The sequence below is a fragment of the Maylandia zebra genome, linkage group LG19, assembly GCF_041146795.1.
Source record: "Maylandia zebra isolate NMK-2024a linkage group LG19, Mzebra_GT3a, whole genome shotgun sequence".
In the NCBI taxonomy this organism is placed as follows: domain Eukaryota; kingdom Metazoa; phylum Chordata; class Actinopteri; order Cichliformes; family Cichlidae; genus Maylandia; species Maylandia zebra.
Genome location: NC_135185.1, coordinates 3547136 through 3566802, shown reverse-complemented (window position 1 = coordinate 3566802; position 19667 = coordinate 3547136). Strand labels below are relative to the sequence as shown.

The 19667-nt window shown below is 41.4% G+C and overlaps 1 protein-coding gene across 4 annotated transcripts in view; it reads right to left on the bottom strand.

Annotated features, from left to right (window-relative positions):
• The window catches only part of hectd1 (HECT domain containing 1), a 46089-nt gene that overhangs the window by 14881 nt on the left and 11541 nt on the right, over nt 1-19667 (bottom strand). The window contains exons 11-29 of one of the 4 annotated variants that reach the window (XM_014407579.3): nt 19223-19397; nt 18787-18925; nt 17602-17772; nt 17296-17518; nt 16950-17213; nt 16584-16795; nt 16341-16487; nt 15844-15938; nt 13775-13880; nt 13534-13668; nt 13025-13164; nt 10244-10456; nt 8616-8726; nt 8365-8531; nt 7938-8114; nt 3945-4952; nt 1925-2146; nt 749-882; nt 453-609 (exon numbers count right to left, since the gene is read on the bottom strand). In XM_014407579.3, coding sequence (XP_014263065.1) covers nt 453-609; nt 749-882; nt 1925-2146; nt 3945-4952; nt 7938-8114; nt 8365-8531; nt 8616-8726; nt 10244-10456; nt 13025-13164; nt 13534-13668; nt 13775-13880; nt 15844-15938; nt 16341-16487; nt 16584-16795; nt 16950-17213; nt 17296-17518; nt 17602-17772; nt 18787-18925; nt 19223-19397 — 3996 coding nt within the window. The remainder of the gene's footprint in view (nt 1-452; nt 610-748; nt 883-1924; nt 2147-3944; nt 4953-7937; nt 8115-8364; nt 8532-8615; nt 8727-10243; nt 10457-13024; nt 13165-13533; nt 13669-13774; nt 13881-15843; nt 15939-16340; nt 16488-16583; nt 16796-16949; nt 17214-17295; nt 17519-17601; nt 17773-18786; nt 18926-19222; nt 19398-19667) is intronic. The other 3 variants (XM_014407580.3, XM_014407581.3, XM_014407582.3) reach the window with 3 other exon arrangements.

The window sequence follows — 19667 nt, the reverse complement described above, 5'->3', positions numbered from 1 at the left end:
TTTCAGCCTTTAACATCAACAAGGTGTTAAACAGAATATGCTACATTGAGAAAACAAATCAGTTGGGTCCATCATAACATAGAACTTTTATTCAACAAAATGAAAAATGAACTTAAAACTAATTTCCTGTACTGCAATTATTAGTTCAGTGGTTGGTCAGATAAACAACAGGAGGCACCTGCCATTTAACTGATCACCAGTCCGTGTCATTAAAACGCCACAGAAGAATAGGATATGTGACATTAGAAGTAATATTTTTCTAATATTAATTACTGTTTAAATAAAATCATATTAGCATTGCTGCAGGACTATCACCGATCAGTTATGTTGCCGTGATGTCAAAGCTTTGACAACTAACAAAATAACAAATAAATGCCAACAACAGCATTTACAGAAACTAGCTTATAGTCCTGTCATGAGCAAACACTTCCTCCTTTGCATTTTTTTTTTACCTGGAGGAGGGATCTCCAGGTCTGTGGTCTGCTGGACATTGGTTCTTCCTGGTCGGGGGTCAAAGGCAGGAACCAGAGCAGAGAATTGCCTCTTTAGGACAAAGTCGTCATCCCATGTCCTCCTGCGTCCTCCTTTGGTCTCATACTCCTCCTCTTCCTGCAGAACAGCAGTGACATAGTCACCCCTCTGAAGGGCTTTTGTACAAAACATCCACAGCTACAGCGAGAGATCATCTTTGAATCATCGGGGGGAAAAAACCCAAATCTTTAAAATAAGCCCAGATCTATTTACGTACCAGGACCTCCTCATACTCTTGATCCTCCTGATTGTCATCTTCGTTCTCGTCATCATCGTCATCAGGCTCTGGGAGGTCCTCCTCATCGTCCAGCTCAGCCAACAGTGTGTTGGCACGGCAGCTGTCCAGAAAGTCTAAAGGGAGAGAAAATGAGCGGATGGACATGAAGTCGGTTAAACAACTGAGAATAAGGGAAAGAGGGGAAGATGGCGCTTGGCACACATGTTGATAAATTCTAGAAACATGAGCTTAGGTTTGGTTAATTCTGGTCCGGTTTATCCAAATCCAACCAGTTACTATACATATTATACAAAGACATGCAAAGACAGTCTTAAATGATCAATGTTTATGTGTTTTAATGATCTCTACACGTTTTCTATTATAAAGATGTAACTGGTGTTATGACTTGTTCTAAAGAGCATGTACACACACAAGCAGGGAGGTAGTAACGTAGCGGTCCCCAACCTTTTTTGCGCCACGGACCGGTTTATGCCCGACAATATTTTCAGGGACCGGCCTTTAAGGTGTCGCGGATAAATACAACAAAATAAAACTAGTACCGGTACCGAAAAAAAGAAGATTTATTCATAACACACGTGAAAAGACCCAGGAAAACTGAGTTAACGATAAAAACGATAACAAACTAATGCTGAAAACCGAAAAAAAAACCCCTGAAAACCATACATTTCACACCTGAGCCTCAACTCTTGCGGCCCGGTACCAAACGACTCACGGACCGGTACCAGTCCGAGGCCCGGGGGTTGGGGACCGCTGTAGTAACGTGATCGTGAACCTGGGAACAAGTGTTAGTGTCACCGTTTGCCTTTAATAACTTTGCTTAAATATATGATTATGTTTAAAAGCAAAACTACTTGGTTTAAAGATTTGCGTCAAGATATGCATTGTAAGGGCTCACAGGACGAGAGCGAAACAACCTGTCTCCAAGATGCCAGTTGTTAAGATTTTCAAGGGGATTTTCACCATCAAGCTGAAAATGATTTCTATGTTTTTCTTTTCTGTTATATTTACAAATAAAATTAAGGCTAAGCTCTATGCTCCTATCTGCTAACTTTTACACAGTTCAGGTAACCAGTGTGCTGACTTATATGAGAGACAATAGGCAGCACAAGTTAGCTGAAGCAGGCTCAGTGAGTGAGTGAGAGTGTGGTCACCAACCATAGAGAGAGAACTCGGCCTCCTGGCCCGTGTCGCTCTCGCTGGATGTAGACGTCAGGCTGGTTGTAAGGGTGTTGCTTAGTAACTGGCCCACCGACAAACCCGTGGTGGCTGTGGCTACATTATTGCTGCTGGTTACTATGGAGGTGGACATGGTAACGGTGGAGGTGGTGCCAGTGGTGGTGAGGTTAGGAAAGCTCTGAGCACCCATGAGAGGAGAAGCTGCAAACAAACACACACACAAAAACAAACAAATGGTGGTTAGTTTGTCAGAAACCAAAGAAACAAAGCAGCAGGTGAAGCTCGTTATGCTCCAGTCATCTAACTGGAAACAGCTGATTGGCTGGAGGCAGCTCATGCGGTTTACCCAGTGATCCAGAGGAACGATCCTCCACATGTGGTCTGAGTAACTTTGGGCTTAAAAATACTACGAGATAATATTTGAAGCTGAGAACAAGCATCTTCACACAGCCATTCAAACAGCAAACTCAGCTTACTGAATCGTGCCCTCTGAGTAAATAGTGCATCCGTTCCTAATTTTAAAAGCAATTCTAAACACACATCCTGTGGTCTCCGCCTCACTGACCCAGTTTGGGAACTTTATTTGTTACTAAGTGTCATTATTAGTTTGTGTAAAACTCTAATCCACTCCATTATTCATCTAGTACAGGGGTCAGCAAACCTGGGCACACGTGCCACAGCTGGCACGCCAAGGGTTAACTGATGGCACAACCATAGGGTGTTTTTTTGTTTTTATGGGCTGATGTTTTGGTTTTTTTGGGGGTTTTTTTCTTTTGGGGGGGGGGGGGTGTAACGGTATAAACAGTGAAAGGTGCTGGATTGGCCAGATGCTGGCCGATGTGTAAGAATAACTCAACTCAATAACATATGTATCTCTGTATTAACAAACATGCCATATTGACCCAGTTTATTTATTTTTTTAATGTTTCTCTCATGCACTACGGTGGGTTACCCAGTGCCGGTCCAGCAATGGACAATGGATTAAGTAAATGCTACAGTTGCATGTTTTACTATAAATTTGCTGATTTGTGATAATGACATACTAACACATTAACACATATGCCACACTCATGGAAAGTGCACTTAACTAGAAGGAAAAAATAAAAAAAATGTTTTTATAAAAGAAAAAAAAAAAAAGGGAGAGAGAGAAAAGGATTTTTAAACTCCTGGTCTAGTGTAAGGGGCTTGGAAATAAAACCGTCTGGAGAAGAAGTTTCTCAGATGAGAGGTGAAACGTCTTCAAGCAACTTAAAGAAGTCCAGACGTAGTCTAAGGAGCTTGGAAAGAATAGCGTCTGGACTTCTTTAAGTTGCTTGAAGACGTTTCACCTCTCATCTGAGAAACTTCTTCTCCAGACACTTTTCTTTCCAAGCTCCTTAGACTACGATGACCTGGATGACTGAGAACCTTCACAGGCAATTCCTGGTCTACTTTGTGCAACGTTTTAGTGGAAGAAGTACTGCCACTGATTATTCTCAAAGCAGTAGGCTGTGGTTGGGCTGACTGCTGTGGTGGTTTCTATTATCGTCGACTCTAGGTAACACACCAACTGTGGACCTGAATTTTAAAACAATGAAATGATTAACATTTTAAACATGAGAATGAAATATGGAAAATTATTTTACCAAGATTACTAAAAATTGAAGAAGGTCCAGACAAAAAAAAAAAAAAAATGTTTTGAAGTATTACCCATGAGTTTGTTTTTTGCATTTTATACCGATCAGTGCATTTCAGAATCGGTGCCTGTGACGACTCATATATTGCTTTTGTGGCAAATATTTAATAAGTTATATGCACCATGTATCACCATTCAGCTGAACAATGTTGCCATACGCCCCAGCTCCAACTCAAAAGATAATTAGATTGTAATACTCAAGTTATTTACTTGCTGGCAGTACCCGTGATGTTCCGTGATAGTGGACTGAGGTGTAATACCAGTCTTTTAATGGTATGTTGTAAGAATATTGTAGTATTAGTGCAGTAATCCTGCTGTACTCACTGGCAGTACTCATGACGTTTCTGCCCAGCGTGTTGGTGTTGTTGTCGCTGCTGCTGCGGCTCAGGTTCATGTTATTTGTGGCATTGGTGCGCGACATGTTGGGTGCGCGGCGGACGAAGGACTCCATCAAGCTGGCCTCGCGAGATGACAAATTAGGGACGCTGGCACTGGAGCTCATGGGAGCGCCGGCAGCCAAGAGGGAGCTGACCGATAGCCGGGCATTAGCCACCGAGCACATAGGCCTCTGGGAAGGCGTGTCCTTGCTAGATGACTCCGACACCGAGCTGACATCAGGGGAGCTCACGCTCACTAGCCCCATGGAGATCGCTGTTGCCGGGTCAGTGGTGGCCATTGCTGTGGATGAGTCTTTGTTTCTGGTTTCATCTGCTGTGGTGGATGCATCACCAGTAAGTGTGCCTGAGCTGGATGCTGAACCAGATCCGCCCTCTGCTGCAGAGGACAGAACGACAATTGGCTCTTGCTGATGTCCATCAGAGCCAACCCCGCCTCCCATTACTCCTCCTATCCCGGTTCCTTGGTCAAGCACTAGCCCATCAGTTCTTCTCTCCAGTCGCAGACCTCCTGCACCTGGAAAACCAGCGGAGGAACTTAGGCTGATGTCAGAGGAGGAGGCGACACTGCAGACAGAGCTGCTGCTCCCCTTTCTGCTGGAGGAGCTGGCACCCCCAAGCGATGAGGCCCCGCCCTTATCAGGACAGTTATTTTTAACCAGACTGCTCCATGACTGCTGAAGCGAGGATGACGATGTGGAGGAGGAAGATGATGAGGTGGTGGTGGTGGTACCGCCGCCGCTCGCCGCCTGCGTCACAGAGGGTCCCACCGTGGTGGAGGCGGGGCCTGAAACAGTGGATGAGACAGGTTTGGGTGACGGCGCTGTGGCAGGCGACTCAGGGTCGTACCCTGGAGCAAGCTTGAGGTCAAACTTCCCTTCAGCGCCCATACGGTAAGAGTTAGAGCCGCCAGCATCCCAGGTTACATCAATCCAGCCTGGATGGACAGAGAGATGGGAGGGAGACGGACGGATAGATGTCAGAGACCCGAGAGAGAGACAGAAAGAGAGACAGTAAGAGAAGTAGACAGCAGAGAAGCAGCTTACAGTCAGAGCAGCTCCACACTGGGCCAGATCAAATACTTTACATGAAATATTGCTTTAGAGTCACAATGAAACAAAGCACTAACTAGCCTGAGAGAAAATATAGAATAGTATAGTGAGAGAAAATTACTATACTTGAGTGTTTTGTTTTGGGGGGTTTGTGGGTGTGGGTGTTAAAACATCTTTTGCCTGATAAAAAAAGAGTTGTTAACTGACTACCACATTCCCATCTTAGATCCAACAATGTGTCCAAATAACCAATTTTTAAAGAGGAAGGGATATTATTTTAACTAACCAATAACTATAGATAAACAGATTTTCATTAATATATCATTCTTTTTAAATCAACACTGACAAGTACATGTGCCATCATATGGTTTTCAGTTTTGTTTGTTTTGTTTTTTTGTTGTTGTTGCAGTTTTAGGAGTTGAGAGCCAAGCATCTGCTGAGCTACACTCCACAACAGTTAAATTTCCTCCAAGCTCTGTCAGTTTGCTTCCTTGGTCCTGTGGGGTCATCATTTACATGTCACAACTAGGAATAATGGGCAGGAAACTGAATCAAACCACGTACTGGCTCTTTAGAGCACTAGCTCTAGCATTGGCTCTGGGTTTGGTCAAGAGTTTTTTAAAGACAGATTGAACAGTTTTAACTACATTCCTCAAAAATAAATAAATAAAACTTAAAAAAAATAAATAATTAACATTAACTAAATAATAAATAATAAGTGAATATTTGCTGTACTGTTTTTTACTTTATGCTGATAAATATACTAAATATTTAAGTGATGTTTCTTCAGTAGAGTTCACGCAATATAAACCTATTGAACCCATTTGTTCCTTCCTTTGTGTATTGTACAAACAAAATGTACAGAACATAAAATAACATTGCAAAAATATCATGTAATTCCCGATAAGGGTGCCATTTCATTTGATTTTAAAGAACAGCACACTCATTGATGTTGTCTGTTTAAATTTCTAATGTGGGGTTCTGGGTGCAGGTGGAGCAACAAGAGAGAAGAATATGGACATGATCATAGAAAATGACAAAGCAAAAGTAGAAAATACTTCTGGCAAATGCAAAGCATCAAAGATGAAAGGAATTAAACTCAAATAATGACAGTCATCTTGGCTTGTAATGATTTTTTTTTTTTTAGAAAAAGAAATGGGGAAAAAATGGAGCTGCTGGTGGTGTATCCATTCGTTCAGCTCACTGAGATTGCATCAGATCTGGGTAAAAAATAAAGGTGAGAAGCACAAATGGGATAGGAAGAGAAAGGAAGAGGAGGAAAAGAACAGGAGAAGAAGAGAAGGAGGAGGAGGAGGAGAGGATATTTGCCCTTATCTGACTCTCCAGGTTAAATTGTAGAATTGCAATTTCTGGTTTTGAAGCCAAAAGGGAAGACTCCAGAAATCCTGAAACAAAATTATCTCTAAAATTTTTATGTCATTTTTCACTAATTTCACACCTTACAGAAAGAAAAGGGCCCATTTCTTTCAGTATGACTAGACATTCCACAATCTATCCACTCCAACACTAACCATTCCTCCCCATCTGGCCCTTTCAAAAACCACTCAGCTGGATATAATGTTGTTGCTTAAAGTTACAAAAAAACATTACAAACTAATTAAGTTATAACTCACTTGCCAGCTTCATCATGTCAGTTTTTGTTAGGGAAACTGACTAATGATGTGTACATGCGCAAGTTTCACCTACTTTAGCCAATTAGATAAGTTACCACAATCAGGGAGCTGTCCAATTATCCTAGATTCAACAATTCACACTCAACCCTTCATTCTAACAGCCTATCACAGACAGATTTAAACTGAAAGATATTTATCTACAGAACACTTCCTAAATGCAGATTCCACTTGGCTGTTTACCTTTTACTGTAACCACAGTCCCCTGTGGAGATCAATTAAACCAGTGACATGTGCCTTGTGAACATGAAGCTAAATACAAGAAGAAAAAAAAAAAACACCGCTGACACATCATCCTTCTGACATCTCAAGGTGAAGAAGGGAGCAGGGAGAAAAGTGTAAACACAGTTGTTCAGTAACCTGCTGTGTTAAAACATATTTTACACAGTACAAAGACCTGGGTGGGGAGGCTGAAGCCAGGGTTTAGATTTTAGTTCCTGAAGACAGAAACAACAGGGCTGAGGCCTGTACTACAAAGCAGGATTTCATCTTACCCAGGTAAGAAGGGTCTAAGGTTTTGTGCCACATTTTCACTGATGCCTTTACAGCATGTCGTAAGTATGTTTAAGTGTTTTACCCATTTCGAAAATGTGTAAAATCTTGTTGTACTTTATTCTAATTCTAAGTCATCTTACACTGGTGGAGTTGCAGCCATAGAGCACAGAAAAACAAATCAAGAATACCTGTCTAATCACTAACCCTGTAAAGCCTGATGCCTGAAATAATTGCCAGAATATCCTAATTATTTGAAACTGGAGTGTTTATTGAACATTCTGATTTTTTTTTAAGTGTTATTAGTTAAGTGCATATTTGAGTTTTAATATGTATCATTTTGCTACATCTGGCATTTTTTGTGCAATTTATAGCTCACGGTAGCACTGCGTGTCTTAACTGTATTCATCAGGTGTCACTCGACACATGAAACCTCCCTTTTAGACTGGTCAGACATTATCGCCACCCCTTTCATGCGAACGCACAGGAGAAATAACAGGTTGAGCCCGCTTCATAGTACAGGCCCTGGACTCCTGCAAAACATTTTGGAAAATGCACTACAGCAGTTAAACCAGCCGGGATCCACCAGCTGGGATCCACCAGCTGTTGGGTAAACGGTGCATTGTTGTTTTTTTTTCTTTTCTGTTCATCACTTTCTCTTTCATCTGGTATTGTGTGTTTGCTTACCATTGTGAGCCTCTCCAGTAATGGTGCCCTCTCCAGGTGGGTTTCCATCCTGGTCGCGCCACTTCCAGTCGATGCCCCGAACAACCCGTGCCCCTGGTACGATGTACTTCATCACCTGAGAACGAAACAGGCGGCGCTGGCGGCGAAGGTTTGCTTCTGCCTCCTTCACAGCTTTACCTGCAGGACAAAGAGGCAGCCAAATTAAAATCTCACATTTAACCAATTTGACAGTTACTTAGACAAAAAGCCAAAACAGCAAAAGAAAACAAATCAAACCCTGATAAAGGAGGAGCAGTAATGCAAGGCTTTAAGATAAGGTTCATAAAATGTTAAGCTACTGACATAATTTTCAAAAATGACACCAACAACTAAAATCCTCTGGTTGTCAATCACTAGAAGCAAACTGCAACTGAAGCAAAGTTCTCACCCAACTGGTCCTCACAGACTGCAGTGACATTGCCGTACAGCTCAAGTCCAGATAGTGACAGATAGTGTGTCTGGCCGCTGGCGTTCTTTCCCATCTGTTTAATTCTGATGTGCCTCCAGCCCTGCTTCTCTTCTTTAGATGGGTCCAGAGGCCACGTGGCTGTCGACCTGTGAAAACAGTTAGATAAAATTTCAACCATCTATGGACTTTGGTTATTCAGCAGTTTAAATGAATTTAGAGAAAAGTCTTACCCGGGTTCATTTAGGCTGCTGTCATCTACGTGGGTGTAAAGAGTCGTCCAGTTCTGACCATCTTTGGACACCTGAAAGACCCAGTTCCTCAACGCAGAGCGGCCATAACCCCTGCAGGAGGATTAATATTTTAAAAATTAGACATGCTAATTTCATATCTGCCATTTGTCAGGATCTGTGTATGTTAGTTATAGGATGCATAATGTCTTAAAGTCTACTTGTTTCTTCCCCCCTGCAGTTTCAGTGTTTTATTGCATGGAATGGATTAGATTTATCATCCAATATCTCTCAGGAGGTAGGCCCATTCTATTCAATAATGTCTCATTGTGTCATTCTGTTTAGGGCTGCCACTATTAAAATCGTCGACGACCAATTTAATAGTCGACGTGTCGTTTGAAGCTTTGTAAGATCCCAAAAGACGCAGGAATAAGTAGTAGCATTTAAGAGTGTAATAACGGACTGAAACAGAAGATGGCAGCACTGCGTGTACAAGGATGCCAGCTGCCGTTAAACCCCCAAGAGGTGTAGAATTGTTACCACACAACTTGGTCAGGTGGTATATTGGTTTTATTTCCTGATGTCTTCAGTAGTTTCTACACTACAACGTGAGGTAATAACTGGCAGACAACGTTTTATTTTTCTATACGACATAATCATGAAAAACGATGATGATGGCGATATTGATGCCAGTATGTTAGAAAAAATTAAGGGACAGGAGCATGTTTCTCACAAGGTTTCATCAACTCCTCTGTTAAGATTACTAATTGGTATGCTTAGTTTCTTGCTTGAAGACTTTTTATTGATTTTATCACAGCAAATACTTAGTGGGTTAGCAGACAGACTCTTGCTACAAAGCCATAATTAGAATTGCATGTAAATGGCTTTTTGGCAATAACTTGCTGAAATTAGCAGGGCCTTTTTTTCTAAAAATGGCTTTATCTGTACTCCAAAACAAATATATACTATACACGGGGTGATTTTGGCATGGATAACTTGCACATATATGGCACCATCATGAATAACCTTTGAACTATGTGTAGATCTTCTGTGTACTTCACAGAGGACCCTGCATTGATTTTTTTTTTAACATTTTTTTTAGATTGCTCAAATTCAAGTCATTATTCTGGACCTAGTTTATAGATTTTAATGTTGCACTGATACTAGTGAATGCCTGAAAGAGTAATGCTGAAACTGCCATCAAGGCATAAGAAAAGATAAAAGAAAATGTAATCTCTTAGAGTACACAACTGTAATTACATTCAGATCTACTTGTGCATTAATGCCGTGGCAGTGACAAAAACTACAATTTACCCAGCCATTTGTTGGGGGTTTTTTTTAGCCTGGATTACGTTTTTAGCCGCCTTGTGTAGCTCAAGATTTGGCTCAGTTTTTACACTTGTAATCTGGTGCCAGACACAAGTAAACACCTAACTGAATATCTTGCATCTAAACTGATTAGCTTAGGATAATTTACGCCAGTTAGAGGCAATCAGACGTTGCCAACACCCAACATTCCTAGATAAACCAAAGTTAGATCTGGAGAGTAAATAGCACCTTCATGATATTTCAGATTCTATATTACCATCTAGATATATGTGTTACATCATATGATGCGCCCATCTTATTACCTGGCATGCCTCAGAGTGTATGCTGAGGGAATGACCCACAGGCCGAGGTCGATAGCAAACCAGGCATTCTTGTCGTCATTCGTGTGGCAATTCAGAGCAGAGCTATCCCGACTGAGAATGTCTTCCAGTCTCCCGTAGGGGAGATTCCGGCCCTCTGAAGAGGTCACCACCACTAGGCCATAAGCTGCGGGGTTCACCCACTCATAGGCAGTCCTGAAGAAAAAAAAATATTGGTTTACTGGGAAAGAAAACAAAAACAAAAAACTCCACTAAAGCTCCCCTAGCTCTAAATGTAAACATCTAAAACGTTGCATTACTTTTTAAAAGAACCGAAGGACTGAACAGAAAAGTGTGAAATATAGCATTTTACATTGATTGCAAGTATACAGAAAAATGATTCTGTTTATCTGGACGTAGAGTTTTCATTGGGAGAAACATTTCATTACTCATCCAAGTGACTTCCTTCAGTCTGACCTCAGTCATTATGCAAATGTACCGTCTATAGGGCTTTGGAGCGCCCCCTCCCACCATGACAGTAGGCCAAACAGAGCACACGGAAGCGTCAGCTATGGTTCGTACGTACTGTGTTGTTGGTTGCAACGTTAGATCACACGATAGGGAAGGCAAGAAGCTGGAAATGGGCTCTCTTTTCATCGTTTCCCCTCCTGGAGGCAACAGGAGGGATCTCATGTATCCGATATTACTAAACGAAGACGTCAGGCTTGGATTGCAGCGGTGAGACTCGGACCGGCACGCAAGGCGAGTGCAACGAAAGTGAAAAAGAGCACCCATCGGAGGTAACCCCCACCCCAAAAACATACAAAATTGTGCTCATTGTACGCTAATCTGCACATAAACTTCAGATGAATCACGCACCTGGAATACTGGTGTACATTTACCTTATGTGTATGCACTAATTTTATTTTACATGCTTTCATTATGCAGCTGCAGAGTATGAAGGTGTGCCCAGTGCAGAAGTAATAGATGAAGATCTGACAGAAGACCAACAACAAAATCACCATGTCACGGAGGCTGTGGACGGGAGTTACTTATATTATGTGAGGGTGAAGACACGACACTGCTTGATAGGAATGTTAAGGTGTGCTGTGTTTTGGTGAATATGTGCCCCAGTGTGGTCGTCAAACCAGGGCCAAATGAAACTTGCTGTTGTTGAATATTCATAAAACTGCTGTGTTGCATGTACAGTTCATTGTAAATAATTGTACTTTCTGTCAAGTGGTTTCAATAAAACAGAAATGAAAAGTACGTTTATTTTTTTATTCAAGACCTGTTCACATGTACTTAGCAAGTACATGTGCAGGTACACGTGAAATGCAAACTATTTACATGGCAACGCACAGCTGGCATCAATCGTGAATCGTTCATCTAGAGCAATTTGGGGGGCAGCTCCGGAGGAGAAGTCAATGTTGTGTGCAACCTCTAGCTGTATCTTGGTCATATGGTCAACATACTCACAACGTGGAGGCTTAAAAACGGCCAACGCTGACTCCATGGACAAGGTACACGAAAATATCGGAATAGGACAACGGCGGTAGGCTGTCTGGGTTTCCACTCCACTGCCTTATTTCATACGGGTCAACATTACAGATGCACGCTATTTTTTCCAAGTACCGTCTTTTGGCGTCTGGGCGCAATCGATCGCGATACATCCCTTTGTCTTTTGTGCTGATTTTAAGCATGGTTCTGCTTCCAACACAGTGTGTATGTTTTGATTTGTGGCTGCGGCGTGACATCAACTCCAAAGCCCTATAAGTGTGGGGGAACCTGCAGTCAGCTGAGACTGAAGAAGTCACTTAGGCTACGTCCACACTTATGCGTTTTTGTTTGAAAACCCATCGTTTTCTCTCCGTTTTGGCCTCCCGTCCACACTGAGACGGCGTTTTCCCCAAGGAAAAACACAGCGTTTTGAAAACGCTCTCGAAGATGCATACATTTCGAAACGGAGCTGTCCCGTCGCAGTGTGGACACTCCAAAACGCAGACTTTCTAAAACAATGGCGCATTTTTGTCATGTGATGCAGTCATGTGACCAATTAAACAGCAGTTGTTTTGTTTGCTCTAAATTTTGGCAGCCCTATTAAAGATTTAATATCAGTCTGTACATGCTCCAGATAGCTTTTCTTTAAATTATTTAATTCTCACTCGCTTTGGCAACTTTGTACTTTTGTGTTACTCGCAGCAACAACTCCACCTCATTGTTAGTCCATTTAAAAAACTCGGTGCTTTTCCTCGACCTTTTGCCGCGACGTTTCAACGAGCCGGAAAGTAAATAAACGGCAGACAGAAATGAGGTAGGTCAAATCTTCTTGCGCTTCACGCATGCGCAGTACTGGAAAGTAAGCGTTTTCGGCCGTTTCAATGTGGACGCACAACTCTCTGAAAACGCTAGTGTGGACGTGGAGCGTTTTCAGACGAAAATGCCGTTTTCAAAATTTATCCGGACTAGTGTGCATGTAGACGAAACGTTTCTCATACTGAAAAAGCTAGGTCTAGATGAACAGAATCAACTTTCTAGGATTTCTTTATTTGGATGATTGAGCAAGCTATCAAGACAGTAACATAAACCATTTTAAAATCTGCTAATTTCTTTCTAAAATGTGTATGCTGAATAAAATGTAAGAGGAACACTAGTTTGACATGATATAACCACAAATTTGATAACATTAAATTTATACCTGCAGTGCAAGATGCAAATCATTTATGCAAATCAGCGATCACTAAGACTCATGTTAAATTTATAGCTAGCTGAAGTTGCTCTTACTTGGCGTTTGTTCCGACCCAATAGATGATACCATTTTCATCAAAATCGTGTTGGTGCCTGAAAGTGAAGGTCTGCCCTTCCCTCAGCTTCCGCACAAAGACAAAGGATGAGCGCTCGAAGTCGTACCACTGCTTTGCCACCTAGAGGAAGAAGAGGCCAAAGAGGAAGAGAGGAAGGGAAGTCAAAAATCATCTGGAATCAGGTTGATACACAACAAAAAAGTAAGATCAAAACACATTGGTTCCCAAAGGGGTTGGGGGTTCTTTTTCATGCTTTGGTTCTTTTTCATAAGAAAGAAAAAAATATGAAAAAGATTTTTTTTTTTCATAAAAAAATCTTTTTTTCTTATGAAAAAAAGATTTAACGAAAGTCAGACTTGGGCATGCTGTCTGTGAACGGCCATAAATAAACTTGACTTAGAGTACCAAAAATGTGATTTTTTTTCCCCCGCACTGTCCAAGTATTTCCTAGCTGTATTTTGGTTGAATGCATTTTTAGTGTCTCCTCACCATCTTCAGCAGGTACTGCTCCAGAGACTCCACAGTTGCAAGTGGTTCCATCTTCAACATACGACCTGTCCGGTCGATCAGGGCCGTCTCTCCCGGCGCTCGCTCCAGCCGGAACCGCAATCTCCGTGTAAGAATCTAAAGCACAGAAACATATTTTATCACAGGCTGTGATTATGGCAAGCAACATTACTGAGAGCTTCTCCAAATAACACACCAGGACCTCGAACACACGTTGACTCACCTGCAGGTTGTATGAGGATCCCGGAGTGTCGTACAGGTGCAGAGGTAGGCGTTCTATTGACTCCAGGACAGCTATCAGTTTACGGATTAAGGCAACAGCTGGTCGGCTAAACACACACACAGAATCATTTATCAACTTTAATCAGTTCAAACAAAACATAGGCAGTTTAAACATCTTCGACAGTGCTATGTGACCAAGTAGAATCCAAGTGATAACTAAGGAGACTAAAGGATCCTTCAGTTCTTCATAATGATTTTATATTTCAGTCAAACTAGGCTGGAGACTACAGCGCAAACAAAATTACAGCAACTGTGTGTAATGAACTCGGGATTTCACTGCATTTGTCATTTTTGCTTTAAAAAATGTACACATTTAGAGTTGGGTAAATTTCTCAAATCTGAAACACAAAATCCTCCAGAAATAGTGACATAGTTGCAGCCTGATGGCTATATAACTGCAAAATAACAAATGCTTGGCAAGCTCGCTTCGATATGGGAATATAACCAGTAGGGCTTCCACAAACGATTATTTTGATAGTCAACTAGTCACCTATTATTTTTGCGAATAGTCAACTAATCAGATCATGCATCCATTGGATGTAAAACGTACAGCTTATTCCATCAGCATGCATCTGGTCATTCATATATATATATATATATATATATATATATATATATATATATATATTTTTATGGTCTGTGCTAACTAAAAATAAAGAAAGATGATAGTTTATTAAACTCAGTCGTCTGCTCTTTGCTCCCTAAAATTTAACAGGACATTGGAGTAAAATCTCTACCATCTCACACTTCTGTTTAATCAGTTTTCTGTTCGACATTTATTCAGCTGTGTAAAAACTGTAACTTTAATCTCAGCCAAACAGGAACAAATAAAACACTGAAAAAAAACAAACAATAAAATTTTTAAAAGTTATCTAAGTGACTTATATATCATGTTTAAACTGAGTAGCGAAAGCTCGCGGGGTGTTTGAAAACGATGTGCCAGGAGTCCGGTGTTCTTGCCAGATCTAGTGAGCCTTGAGCTGTTGGGTAAGAGAGGTCTCAGAAAACGTCGGAGCACTTTTGCAGATATTTGAAGTTTACACAGTTACCTTCTCACCTGAAAATATGTTAAAAGTTTATTTTGTGACCCAGGAACAGTCATAAGAGTAATATTAAAACTAAGTAGCTGCCGCCATTGTTGGAAACTGAAATTGGCTGGGCCGCACTATGAATCCCGGGATAGGTTGGGGCACGAAGGATACACCCGACCCATCCTTGAAATCTGGGGAAATGAAGGACGCATTTGGTCCCGTCGCTGTAACATAATCGGCCTACAAATGCAACCGCCAAAGGATATGGCCCCTGAATTTGTATACAGCTATAAGACTGGAGATTGCTGCTCCGCCATCTTCTGTTTCAGTCCGTTATTACACTCTTAAATCCTACTGCTTATACCTGCGTCTTTCGGGATCTTACAAAGCTTCAAACGACGCATCAACTATTAAATTTGTCGTTGCCGATTTTGATAGTAGACATAATCGTGACTAGTCGACAAATCGTGACAGCCCTAATAACCAGAATGCAACCAGCAGGCACTCCCTGCTTGCAAAGACAGGGACTGCTCAGTGCAGACCAACCCCGACTGTCTGCGTTTATGCGTTTAGTAAAGCTTGTGATTGCCTTACAATCAGAAGTGATTGAGCAGTCAACACCCTCAACCTCTGGGCAACCAGCTGGTTACCTCAACTACTTGTAATTGTTCTCGTGATCACCAGGCAACCACAGACTTTGTCCTAGTCCGAGGGAGGTTGCCATCCTATTTGTACTCTAGTGTGACTAAGCTATCACTTTTTTAGTTGTCATTCTGACTAACTTTGTCTGCCCTTTGTCATTCTCTGTATATCTTTTCTCTTTAAATCAAATTTTTTGGGTCTACTTCATGTAGAAATGTCCATCTTTCTTTTCCTTGTCTCTGTTTGAACAAACAACAAGTATACTGTCCTATAAATCATTATGCATAAGAGTGCTTTGTTTTCATTTATCGAATTCAGAATATGAGCATGACATTACCTTTCATCATCTTCATTCTCGCTGAAAGCCGCCTTAAAGACATTGATTCTTTCCATTAAAGGCTTACAATCATGTTTCAGGTCCAGTTCCACACTCTACACAGAAGCATAAGACATGTCAAATTTTCATCTTTAAGGACAGGGGTGGTCCCCCTTCACCTCTAGAACTAGCATGAATTCAAAAACATTCCTCAGATTTTGATCCATATTGACACGACAGCACCATGCAACTAATACAGATCTATCATCTACACATCCAGCCACATCAACTGTAACTGGACCCACACAAGAAGTAGATACGCAGTATTAACTTGTAAATAAAACATTTTTTGTGTGTGTGTGTGTGTGTGTATATATATATATATATATATATTATATATATATATATAACAAAATATAAAATATACTAATTAAGGCCTTTATTTGAAAACCAGTACCTTAGAATATTTCAATAAAGAATAAATAATCAGATGAATGAGAGATTTAGAATTAGCTCACATTGTTAAGGACTGTAAACAGAGCCTGGACCAAGCCACTGCTACACATCTCATACGGAGAAATCGTGTTTTCATCCTTCAAAACTACAATCAGGTTTTCCAGAGCCGTTTTCATCAGGTCCCTCCATGTGTTCTCCCCTTCAATACACTGTTAACAATATAAGTCATAAGCATGTAAGCATTTACATTACTGTTTATTATTGCAATCCAATGAGAGTCTGTCTACTAATGTGTACTTGTGTACCTGTCTGTTGGTGTGCAGCTCCCAAGCAGACTCCAGCTGTGTTGAAATGTTCCGGAGAGTAACCACCACTCCTCTGGGCATGCTTTCTACAGCTTTGAAATGATCATCATATAGCTCTCTTGCCATACTTTTCACCTTCTGCTTTGTCTTCTCCAGTTTTGACTTTAATTTCCTGCCTCGCTTCCCCGTCCAACCAGTCACAAACTCTGAGCCTACTCAGGCACATGCGAACACACACAAAGACACACGAAAATGAGACATTTAACAACGCTGCTGAACACGTTTGTAAATTTCAACGGGAAGAATATTTTCCTTTGTTTGATAGCTTACCTGTATACATTTTGCTTATTAGACAATGAGACTCACCCAAGGATGTTTCTGCTGTGAAAGAGTGCTTGGTTCCTCTGTTAGACTCAAAGACAAAGCCAGGCAGGTCTTCCTTCAGGATGGTGGCCTGCTGCCCATCTGAGTTGTGGATAGCAATCTCTCCATCCTTCAGGCAGGTCAGAGACCAGTTCCCTACGGTCAGCTTGGTGGGGCCAACACTGGACAAGATGGGCTGACTGGCTGTTACTGGCTTCACCTGACTCCGTGCCCGCTGTAGCTTCTCCAAGAACTCGCTGCGAGACTCTGCAGCCCAAAAGAGATGGACCATTGTCAGCAGAACAAAATGACAGATATGCAAGTGCATTATAAGCATGTTAACTCATACCGGAGCTGTCCGATCCCCCTTCTGGACTTCCGCTGGAGTACATGGTGGCTAGCTTCCCATCCAGGATGAACCTGAACCAGCCATTGGAGCCATTGGAGAGCTCAAGGGCAGCAGCGTCAGACCAGATGTAGAGACAGTCCCTGCCTCTGATGATGGACCAGTCCCTCCAGTGGTATGGCTTCCCCTGCTGGATCTCCCTAGCATCCTCCTGCACCTCTTCCTCCTGCGAGAAAAATGTGTATATATGATATACACATACTGAAGACTAAATCTTAAGCTTCATCTCATCGTCCTCTCGGTGTATACCTTCTCAGGTTTTGCTTCATCCTCGTTCTCATCATCAGATGCTGGTCCAGCCAAAGTCGACACCTTGTTGATGACGCCTAGTCGAGCCAGCTGGTCAAGGAAAACATCTCCACCCTTATCCACCAGATCCCTTATGATCTGCAGAGCCAGAAGGTGACCGTCGTCATCGTCCTGACACAGGGAGAGAGAGAAAGCAAGAAAACATTTTATCATATCCCTCCTTAAAAGAAGAAAAAAGATATAGGACATATGTGTCTGGCTAAAATACATGTAGTGTGTAGGCATGCTTAGACTGTCACATAACAGTACGACATCATGGTGAAAAATGTTGGTTTTTTTTTGTTTTTTTTAAGAAGATCAACCTCAGGTAAAACATCATGTCTTGTGGTCAAAACACTAAAGTGGTTCCTTAGTCTTTATCATCCCTGTGTTGCACATCTTTGCATCTCTATTTCCTCAGGCTGTCTAGAGTGGGGAAGAAGCTGCGTTAACCATAACACACTGCTCAGAAATGTGACACTACTTTATAAAGAGTTGAGAGACTTTGAACAAGATCTGGGATGCCACATTAGTGAATATACATTACAAAAAATTAAATTAAATTAAATAAAAACTACAAAGGAAAACCTTTCCCTGTTCAAAAACACAAACATGGACAACAGATTTGGAATCAGACTGCTGGTAAATGAAACATACACTGCTGAAACAGAACATTGAAATGCAGGATAAGATAGCGGACTTGAAGAACTGTGATGGAAAAAAATAACCTCCAGATCTATGGTGTAGCCGAAAAAAAAGGATTTAAAACTTAGAGTTAGTTAACATAACATGTAATTAACTGTGGGAGGTAGCCCAGCTTCGTTGAGAAAATTCACACAGCCTTAATCAGCTGAAGGAGAAATGCTCACCACTGGACCACTGTGCTGTGTGGCACTCAAGCACCCAAAACCATGTAAGTCAATGTGATCATCACCTTTCGGCCTTTGTAGTATATACATGGCAGCGTTTGAATAATTGTAATTAATTAATTTAATTAAGCATCTGCTTAAGCTAGTGTTCATTCTCTGTTGGGCTAAAATTTGATCTATTCCAACTAGGTATGTCCTGCTAAGATTCTGGGTTTTGGAAGGTTTGACAAATAAGACCCAAAAGGATGTCTGTGTCTGTGTATTTGAGTGTTTGTACCTCTTGATCGAGGACAGTAGCTGTGATCTCCACCAGCACCGTGGGCAAGTTATGTCCCGCCTCGCTGTCACACACCTCCTTCAGCAGCACTTCGCTGCTATAGTGAACCATTTTCCTGATCAAAGCCAGACTAGCTTTCCTGAAAACCATCAAAATAGAAACATGCAACTTCATTTTTCTAGTGAGAACTCCCAGCCTGGTTTTAATTATAGACAGCAGTTCCTTTTATGTCCACTTCTGCTCCTTTAATTAAGATTTGCACTGGACATAGTAGTGAAGTTTGATTCAGAACAGAAAGAACACAATGTAATATGATTCGATTAACTCATGTAAATTCGACAATATTTAAAGTTTATCTGATGTAGCCTAGTAAACAATGGTAAATTAAGGTGAATGAATGGCTGCTGCTGCAGAGTGCTTAGACACTGTCATTTACCTAATAGAAGGCAGCATGGTATGCTGAAATGTTTGTGCAAAAACAGGCAGAAGTCTCTTTAGGTAGATAGGAGCCATTTCTGGGTCTCCTTTGGGTTCACTGCCCTCCTCCTCCTCTTTGTTAAGATCTTTCTTCTTCTTGTCATCACTCTTGTTCACTGGACACATCCAGTCTCCTGAAACACACAGATTGTTTGCCTTTCGAGACCGATAGACATTTGTGCATCACTCTCTGTCAGCAAAACCAAGTGCAGGTAAGCATAAAGCACATCTACTGTAGGTGCAAAGGGCCTGGTTAATTGGGTTAATTTCAGTTTGTTTTTTTTTTAGACATTGCAAGGAAACTTCAGTTTTTGGCATAAGAAAGGCAAAAGTGCAAAATTAACACAAGTCAGAGACAGAAAAGGCACGTTACAACGAAATGATATAGCAGCGGAACCAGCAAT